The sequence below is a fragment of the Gekko japonicus genome, unplaced genomic scaffold (genome assembly GCF_001447785.1).
Source record: "Gekko japonicus isolate JY-2015 unplaced genomic scaffold, Gekko_japonicus_V1.1 scaffold4866, whole genome shotgun sequence".
In the NCBI taxonomy this organism is placed as follows: domain Eukaryota; kingdom Metazoa; phylum Chordata; class Lepidosauria; order Squamata; family Gekkonidae; genus Gekko; species Gekko japonicus.
The window spans coordinates 33467-43233 of NW_015172157.1; the positions used below are offsets into that span (position 1 = coordinate 33467).

The 9767-nt window shown below is 45.9% G+C and overlaps 1 protein-coding gene across 1 annotated transcript in view; it reads right to left on the reverse strand.

Annotated features, from left to right (window-relative positions):
* Positions 1-4578: 4578 nt before the first annotated feature.
* CNN2 (calponin 2) overlaps positions 4579-9767 on the reverse strand; it is a gene marked incomplete at its 5' end in the record, with an annotated part of 13531 nt that continues 8342 nt past the window's right edge. The window contains 2 exons of the mRNA XM_015421036.1: positions 4579-6018; positions 8455-8601. Of these exons, the coding sequence (XP_015276522.1) occupies positions 5767-6018; positions 8455-8601 (399 nt within the window). The remainder of the gene's footprint in view (positions 6019-8454; positions 8602-9767) is intronic.

Consider the following 9767-nt stretch of genomic DNA (forward strand, 5'->3'; position numbering starts at 1 on the left):
GTAAATAGGCGTGGCTATGTTAGCCCGGGAATGTTTAAAAGGAGCATAGCTCCCAATGTTAAGCTGTTCTGGTTATGAATCCGCTCCAGAACTGTGCCTTTTCACAACGCCGCTTTCATATGAAGATTAAGATTTGATCCTTTGACTGTTACACCTTGCTTGGGAAAAGTCACGAGAATTCCTGCCGGAGCAGTGTTGTTGTTTTTTTAAAAGCACTTTCATGAATCTATTTAATTAAAATATAATTCACACACACACACAGTATTCCCTTATGGCTCAAGGCAGACTGTAAAATCCCAACCTAAAACCAAGCACAGAACGATAAAGTTCCATGAACAAGCGCTGGCCCCTGAAACACCATTACAAGTCCTTGCAGATTTAACCGCTGTACAAATGCGGTGTAAAGTTTTTCACCAAGTGGGAACCACTAGTTAAGAAAGGCCAGGATCTGGTAGATGTGGAGCACACCACTTTCATGCGGACGAACAAACAGAAGGTGGCAACTAAACGCAGCCTGCAGGGAATCATAGAATTATAAGTGTAGTGTATTGGAAACAGCTACATGAATCGCTCCATTGACTCCCCATGTTAAGCTTGGGCCAGGGAAAGGCTCCTCAGAGCTAACTTGCTATTGGTCGCTCCACAACAGCGGCCAATCAGGTCTTTACTAATTCCCCGAGCGGGAAGAACTCTCATTGGTCCTTATCCGCACAACCTCATTGGTTGTTAATTGTAAATAGGCGTGGCTATGTTAGCCCGGGAATGTTTAAAAGGAGCATAGCTCCCAATGTTAAGCTGTTCTGGTTATGAATGCCTTTGTGTTTGTTCATTACTTCAATAAAGCTGATCACTTTGCTGAAATCATTCTCTGAATCCTTGTTAGCGGCAATCTAACAATAAGAGTTGGGAGGGATCTCCAAGGTAATCTAGTCCAACCCCCTACACAATGCAGAAAATTCACGAATACCTCCCCCCACCGCACACCCTCGGTGACCCCTGTTCCACGCCCAGAAGAGGACAAAAATCCTCCAGGGAGAGCTAGTTCTTCAGATGCATGGATGATGGACCCCAAAAGGCTTTCAAGGTCATATTAAAAACCTCAAATTGATCTCAAATAAACTAGCATTCGACATAACTGTTTTGAAAATGATGCGTTCATTCCCAATAGCTTGCCTCCTACCACAATCAGGCCGTTGTGTTCCAAATTAGATATGGTTTCCAAGTGGTCTTCTTGCAAGGATTTCGAAAACCCTACTTGGGGGTGGAGAGAAAAGACCCCAGAAAACCAGTTTTGCTTTTGAAGCATTTTATTGCCTATATTCAAAATAACCGCAAGTTCACATTTTGTCTCCAAAAAGCCCCAATTCCCCAGCCCCCCTCCCTCCCAAAAGCTGCACACAGCTATATCCATACAGAGAGGGGAAGAGACCATCCAGTTTCTGTTTCCAATGTAACCTTTAACCAGGAAGGGAATGTTTTAAAAGCAGCAGCAGCAGTGGAAGAAGCCGTCTTGTGAGTCCCTCGCACTGCAGAAAGAATCCTGTAGCACCCTGAAGGCTAACAGTTTTATGGGGCGCAGGAGTCCATTTTGGCAGGTGGATGAGGACTTGCAGATTGGCCTACTGGGGGTAGCAAGTCATGGATACATACAGGCAGCTGAAGAAAGGGTTTCTTTCAGCTTTAATCACTATAGCAGAGATCCCCTAACCTTTTTGAGCCTGTGGGCCCTTTTGGAATTCTGTCACAGCGCGGTGGGTGCAACAACAAAATGGCTGCCGCAGGAGGAGAAAAGAGCGAGAGTGTCCAGGAGCACCTTAAAGACCCGCAAAATTCGTGGCAGGGGAGGAGCTTCCGTGAGCCACTGCCCACTTCTTCAGATCCAAATTTTGTTAGTCTCGAAGGTGTTCCTGGACTCTCGCTCTTTTCTACTGCTACAGACAGGCTAACACGGTCACCCCTCTCTTGCTGCAGGAAGGGGAGCCATTTTACCTTCTGGTCACACAGTGAAGATCCTCGGGCTGTGGGATGCGCTAAGCAACCTTTAAAAAAAAAATCTGTACAGCCAATCAAACCCCTCTCTTGCTGCAGGAAGGGGATGCATTTTACCTTCTGGTCACACAATGAAGATCCTCGGGCTGTGGGATGCGCTGTCTAAGCAACCTTTATAAAAAAAATCTGTACAGCCAATCAAATCTCCAATGACCAATCAGAAGCCTTGCAGGGCAAAAGCCCCACCCACTTTCTAAAAACACTCGGGGCACCAGGAAAGTTGTCGGCAGGGACCACATTGGGAAACCCTGCATAACATCTAGTCCAACCCCCTGACTTATGATACATAGACCATAGCTCCTATTCCCCCCCCCAAAAAAAATGTATTTTGAGATTTATATCCCACCCTTCAATTTTTAAAAAAGAAAATACAGCTAGGCAGCTAAGAATGCGACACACAAAAATACCAAAATTAGCCATTAGCATTTAGAAGGCAACCCAACATTACTTAAATAACTATATTTCAGAAGAGGGAGAAATATGAAGTTCTGCTATTCACATTACATTTCAATGTAGAAAAGCAGGAGTCTACTAAGAGAGAATAAGGCACATACGCACACTCCCTACCAGGAAACTGCTCTCTTAAACCTGGCACCTAAAATACCAGAGACTAGACCTATGACCAGGCTGGGGCATGGCTGAGGGGGTACTGCCTCCTTACTCGTGGCCAGCCACGCAACTTCAGAATGTTAGGAGCAGAGCTTTCCATGAAAACCGTTTCAGGGGGCAGTTGTGCTGGTCTGCAGTAAAATAACTAGATTAGAGCCGGGTAGCACTTTAAGGGAACAACATTTTCTGAGCGAGGGAGCCTGACCCTTCGAAGTTTATACCCCCCAGAATCGTGTTGGTCCCTAAGGTGCCACTGGATTCTAAATCTAGTTGTTCCAAGGAAACAAGTGCGATGAGGCAGGTTCTTAAGGGAACAATTTGTCCTTTAAAGGTAGTCCACTCAGTACAGGGTGTCTGTTGTGGGAAGGGAGAGGAGTTGGTAAGCTGCTCTGAGACACCTTTGGGTAGTGAAGGGCGGGGTATAAATCCATTCTCTTCTTCTTCTCTGTCAGCCCCACCTACCTCACAGGGTGTCTGTTGTGGGGAGGGGAAGGGAAAGGAGTTTGTAAGCCACTCTGAGACACCTTTGGGTAGTGAAGGGCGGGGTATAAATCCAATCACTTCTTCTTCTTCTTCTTCTACATTGTCTATCTCTGTTCTACCACGTTTCCGGGCCAGGAAGAAACTTGGACTGGCAAACTACTGATACTACTGGGCCTCAGAGGGTCACCCTGTGGATCTCATTAAGACCTGTAGCCAACCACTTCCACAGATTCAACAAGCCGTCCACCTCGCTGCGTCTGTTAGCTTTTAAGGTGCCACAAGATTCTTGGTTGGTTTTGTGCCAACGAGCTAAAAACCAGCTTCTCTTCTGAAACCGAAAACCATACTTGGGTCTCTGAAGAAAGGTCAGATTTCCACCGGCAGGACAACATGTGCAGACTTCAGAGTTACCACAGAATTCCATCACACGTGAAGCACACCACAGCCCAAACACAGAGTTTTAAAGACGCAAGATAGGAAATTCCTGACCAGTGTTCCCTCTAAGCTGAGTTAGTGTGAGGTAGCTCACAGTTTTTTAGCCTCCGGCTCACATATTTTTGCCTTAGCTCAGGAAGGAGGGCTCCAGAGCAAACCAATTTAGGCAGTAGCCAAATCACTTGCTCACAACTTTAATGCCAGTAGCTCACAAAGTAGAATTTTTGCTCACAAGACTCCACAGTTTAGAGGGAGCATTGCTCCTGATGTGTTCCGCATCTGCTGCCTCATCTTATTTAAAGCCCCAGATAACACCATTCCTTTCTCCAACCTCGCAAATGTCTCCCAGAAGTTTCAGTGAGTTACCATTCAAAACGGCACTTATTAAAAAAAATAAAAAATATGGGTCCCCAAGTATCACCCCGCAAAAATCCAGACCAGTTTGTCCCATGACTTGCTTGAGAAAAAGAAATGTATACATAAAATACTTACAATTGCTTTGAGGAAATACTTTCTTTGGCATTGGGGGGGGGGGGGGGGGAAAAAAAATCCCAAATTCTTGGTCCCTTGAGAATAAGTGATGTGGAGGCAGCAGGGCCTCACATTAAGTAGGAAGTTAAAAGGAGATGACAGACTCTGCCTCAAAAGCATTTTCAAGTTTCTAGCCCTCATTACGTTAAAGCACCCCCCCCCGATCCAAAACACTTGGGATGTGGCCAGCAGCCAACTGTGTCCCTGACAATGGGCAATTCTGCATTGGCTTTTCCCTCCGTTGTTTTACCAAACCCACCTTGGAACAGAAATTCCCCTCTGCGTTGCATGCCGCTTTCGCTTTCTTTAATCATCGGAACTTATGGTACCCTCCACACGCCAGGCGGCTTTCCCTTTCTTTGACCATCAGATTTTATGCCGCTTTTGCTTTCTTTGATCATCGGATTTTATGGTACCTTCTGCACAGATTTATGGCCATTCAGGGCTGACTTTGCGGTCAGTACGGCGTTGCCCTGGGGTACCTGAATGTGGTTTTGAGCTGCATTTTCCCCTCCAAGTTGAAAAAACGTGGAGCAAATGCTAGATGCAGAATCGCCCGATGTCGAATCCTAGAGCGAAGAATAAGCTACAAATAGCTGGTCTTCCAGGAAACAATTAGAGGTTATTGCAGAGTTTTCACAAGAAAACCACTCTAGATTCCAGGGACTGGGATTTTGGGAGTTCCTGTGCTCACTGCTTAGGGGATATTTCAGGACAAAGAAACCAGGTATTACCCATCCATCCCTACAGACGCTTACTTATAACTGCTAATTTGCTGTGCTAAGAGCTGGCAATCAGCGCTTTAAAAAACCTGACAGGAGAGCATGGAATTAGCAGAATAAAAGGACGCTACTTCCCTGGATGAATGCATACCAGGATTCCAAGGGCATGCAGAGAGGACAGAAAGACGTACCTGGTCCAGAATCCTGCTTCCTAAACAACTCAATTGTCTTTTAAAAACAAAAGAACACAAATTTCTAGTCCTCAGGGAACGAAAAGGATGCTTGGAAACTCATACTACCTAAGAAGCCAAAGTTTCAAAAAGCAGTCGAGATTTCAGGGATCTATTAAAGGCTCAGAAGCCCAGATAACTGTCTTCCAGATACTAGCATCTAGGGGCCTTAAGGTTTCCAGTGGTCTAAGGAGCAGAGAGATGAACTTTTGGGGTGGGGGCAAGAACACTTCAGCGCTCAGCATAGCTCCACGTCGCTTCCAGTGTAGAGAAAAGCCACTCTGAATCTATCCCAAAAAACGTACGTATCTAATTTAGAAAACCTGCGCAGTTTGCAGAATTAAAGTGGTTTTGGTTTTGTGAAGACAGGTTTTTAAAGAGCTGTGTCTTCTCCAAAAATGCACCAGCAGAATCTGATCTGATTTTTTTTTTTGCAGCACAGGAGGAGACACCCACGCTGGACTTTTAGGTGACCCACGGGGTCTTACGGACCAACCCAACACTGGGGGGGAAAGAAACAAAAGATAAAATCATGGCTTTATTATTTCACCTCTGCTTTTTTTTAAAAAAGAAAAAGGATCCTTTTTCATTAAAAAAACAGGTTATAAAATACATGAGATACTGCAGGGCTGCTGGCAACAAAGGCAGAAACTGTACAGGAAGGAGGTTACAGGGAGACCAAAAAAAAGAAAGACTTTGCAGCCTCTCTAATCTTCCTGTTCCTGATAACAGTAATATTCCGGTGAGTTCCTATCCTGGTTGTTGGCTACGTCGCCGGGGCTGCCCAGAGGGCAATACTTGGGGTCATAGATCTGGCGGCTCATGCCAAAAGCCTGCCCGCTTTGGTTGGCCCCCTGGGTGTAGCCCATCTGGAGAGACATAGAGCCGTCGTCGCATTTGTCTGTGCCCGTCTTGGCGTCGTAGATGTGCCGCCGGGTGCCTGGAGCCGTCATGCCCACCTGCGAGGAGAAACAGACCGTTCAGCATGAAGGAGCCGCAGAATTTTGCAAGGAGGGAGGGATGCAATGACAGGAGGAGGGGTTCTTGCCAGCGTATAGACAGCAGGAGCCATTGCTCAGGGCTACGGGAACACAGGAAGCAGTAATAGGCAGGTAAGTTAGGCTTACTGAAAATAAGGTTTTTTTAATCAACAGGAACAAGCTTCTAGACAAAGGTTTGCTTGAAAGTGCCCGATGGAAGTCTCAAAGCCATGAAGGTGGGGGCTGGTGCTTGCTTCTTGTCCCTCTCTGTGGATTAGTAAAGCTGATGACAGATTCAGGTGGGTAGCCATGTTGGTTTGAAGCAGCAGAACAAAGTTTGAGTCCAAGGACACCTTCTGGGATTAGGTGAACAGCCACCCGACTCGTGACACCAAAGCTCTGGAACTCTCTCCCCAGCGAGACTTATCTGTCCCAAACTGTTGCTGTCTTCCGCCAACAGGTGAAGACTTTTTTTTTTTGGTCTCGCTTGGCTTTCCCCTCGATGATCCCTCCTTCTTGCCCAACGCTTTAATTGCTGTTTATGTCTTTGCACATATTTCAACTCTGTTTTAAATCGTTTTAACTATGTGTGTTTGATGGGTTGATTTGAATGGTTTTTAAATATGACTTTATCACGTATGTTTTAAGTTGTTGGCCACTTTGGTCGCCCTTGTGAGGACAGAAAGCTGGAATACAAATTTTGTACATAAAACAAATGCAAGAAAAGCAACGCACAGGATACTGAACCATGGCAGGTGCTTCAGCTTCTAGGTTAGCTCTGGACTAGAGTGAACTTTCAGTCAATAAAACACTCACCGGAAGGAAATGCAACCAGCAGGTGGACCCAGATATAGACAGACAGAACATTATTAACCTGCTGGCTGTACCCAGCATCTTTCAAAGGGTCTCTAAAAGAAGAGCCCTGCTGGATCAGACCAGTGGTCCATCTAGTCCAGCATCCTGACTCGCACCGTGGCCAACCATTTCCCCTGGATGGCCAACAACAGGGCAGAGAGGCCAAGGCCTTCCCCTAATGTTGCCTCCTGGCTCTGGTATTTTCCTAGATTGACTGCTTCTGAATGTAGATCTTAAGAATGTAAGTCCATAAAAATTTTGACCTCAAAATTTTCCCATATTAAGAAACTCTAAATTTTTAATGGCAATGGATAAGGAGATTAAAAAATTTATTTGGTATCCAAAAAAGGCAAGAATTAGATGGAAATCACTACAAAAAAGAAAAGAAAAGGGGGGCTTCGGATTTCCAAATTGGAAAATATATTATCAAGCATCTGCTTTAACCTGGATTAAAGAATGGCTAACTTTAGATAATGTGAGAATTTTAATGGGCTGTATATGGGCTGGCATGCCTATATTTGATATGGAAAGGATAAGATCCATTCAAACTTTAAACAACATACGGTTAGAGGCTCATTACTATGGATATGAAATGAAATCAAAGGACAGTACTATAAGAAAACCCCTAAATGGGTTACACCACTAGAAGCTTATATAAAACCATCTCTTATTAACTCGTGGGATAGAGAAAGTTATCAAACACTGCTAGATGAAAACAACAAATTAAAATCAGAAGACACGTTATTGACAGTATATAATATAAAATTAACAGGATGGGAAGCCTTGCAGCTTAGATCTAGATATGCTAAGGATGTGGCAGTAGGGTTTCAAGAAATGCGATCACAACTGGATAAGATTTGGTTATCCTCAAGTGATAAATTAATCCAGAGAATATATGGTTTCTTGCTGGAGGAGTATATGCAAAATGAAATGGTTAGTCAAAATATGTTAGCAAGGACAAAAGACCTAGGTCACACGATAGAAAGGGAGAACTGGGCGAATACCTGGGGATCGCTGAATTATGTAAGAGCGATTAATTATAAAGAAAATATATACAAGGTCTACCATAGATGGTATTGGTCCCCTGATAGGACAGCAAAATGTAACCCGATGGCATCTAAAGCATGTTGGAAATGTACAAAAAACATAGGGACGTTTTTTCATATGTGGTGGCGATGCCAGAAAGTCAAGAGATATTGGGAAATGATTCAAAGACTTGTAGTCGATATCTTGAAGTTGAACGTGACTGATCATCAGCTAGGATTCATGCAGAACTGGTCCACACCCGGAAACTGAGAAAGTCCGGGCCAAGGGTGGGGGTGTCTGGATCATTTCCACCTCCCCGAGGACGACACTCACCCAACAGCCAATACGGCAACACAACACACACGAAGGCCGCCCCAGACACAAGCCCTGGCCTGCCAGTGACTGGCAAAAGGCACACCAGATATCCCCGGGGGTCTGAGAAGCTCCCCCTCCCACGGCCTTTCCGTCACCAGGTGGGGCCACGAACCCCTTCAGCCGCACCTAACTTCAAAAGGCAAGAGGCTCTGTTCTCACCTGACTGGCACATTTGTTAGTGCCCATCTGCAGACTGATGGTGGAGTGGTCCATGGGTGGTAGGATCTGGTTCTTGGGGTCGTACAGGTGCCGCCTCGTGCCATAGGCCGTCATTCCCGACTGACTGGCACATTTATTAGTGCCCATCTGAGGCAGAGAGAGAAGAGAGGGAGAAGAGAGAAGAGAGCTTTCTTCAGTCTCACTTTCCTTTTTATTTAATTCATTTATAACCCTGCCTTTCTTCACGACGGGGACCCAAAGTGGCTGACATTTTTCTCCTCTCCCCCATTTTATCCTCGCAGCAGCCCCGTGAGGTAGGTTAGGCTGAGGGAGTGTGGCTGGCAGTGTTCCCTCTAAGCTGAGTCAGGGTGAGCTAGTTCACAGTTCTTTAGCCTCCGGCTCACATATTTTTGTCTTAGCTCAGGGAGGATGGCTCCAGGGCAAACTAATTCATGCAGTAGCAAAATCGCTTGCTCACAACTCTAATGCCAGTAGCTCACAAAGTAGAATTTTTGCTCACAGGACTCCACAGCTTAGAGGGAGCACTGGTGACTGGCCCAAGGTCACCCAGTCAGCTTCCGCAGCACGAGTGGGGATTCGAACCTGGGTCTCCCAGATACTAGTCTGACACTCTAACCACTACAGCACACTGGCTCTCACGAAATACAAATGCCAGGTTCTACTTTGGTTTGGGGACACAGGCTTCAGGGCCCACAGGTGCCTCAGAGGCTGCCGGCTCAGAGATGAGTTGGTTGAAAACCAGTGCCCTGGTGAGCAAATGGAGACCCCAGCAGCAAGTCAGCATGGAAGTCAGAAGGCCTGGGGATCTTGATGCTCGTCAGTAGCCCTAGATTGGCCTTCCGTCTCCCCTGACTTCCCAAGCCAGGAGGATCAATAGCCTGATATACACGGCGTCTCCCAGCTGGAATTGCCCACAATGCTCCCTCCAACCTGCCAATCCGGTAGCACAAAAGGCAGGGAGTTAGTGCCCGATCCTCCAGGTTCCCAGAAGTCAGACGTTCTGATTAGATCAGGAGGCAGGTAGACATGCAAATATTTTAAATGAATGCTAGTACATTAACCCAAAGCCTTCACGGAAGAAGAAGGTTTTCAGAAGAGATATGGAAGGAAAGAGAAGGACAATGGCATGAAGGCTTTGTGGCAGGGAGTTCCAGGGGTAAAGGCTGGATTAGCCAGAAAAGCGTGGCATCTAGATGAGTCAGGAAAGCAAAAGTCACAGGGATATATCTGGATATGAGGGTGGAGAAGAGAAGCTACGGGAATCAAGGGGTCACAGATACACTGTTCAGCAG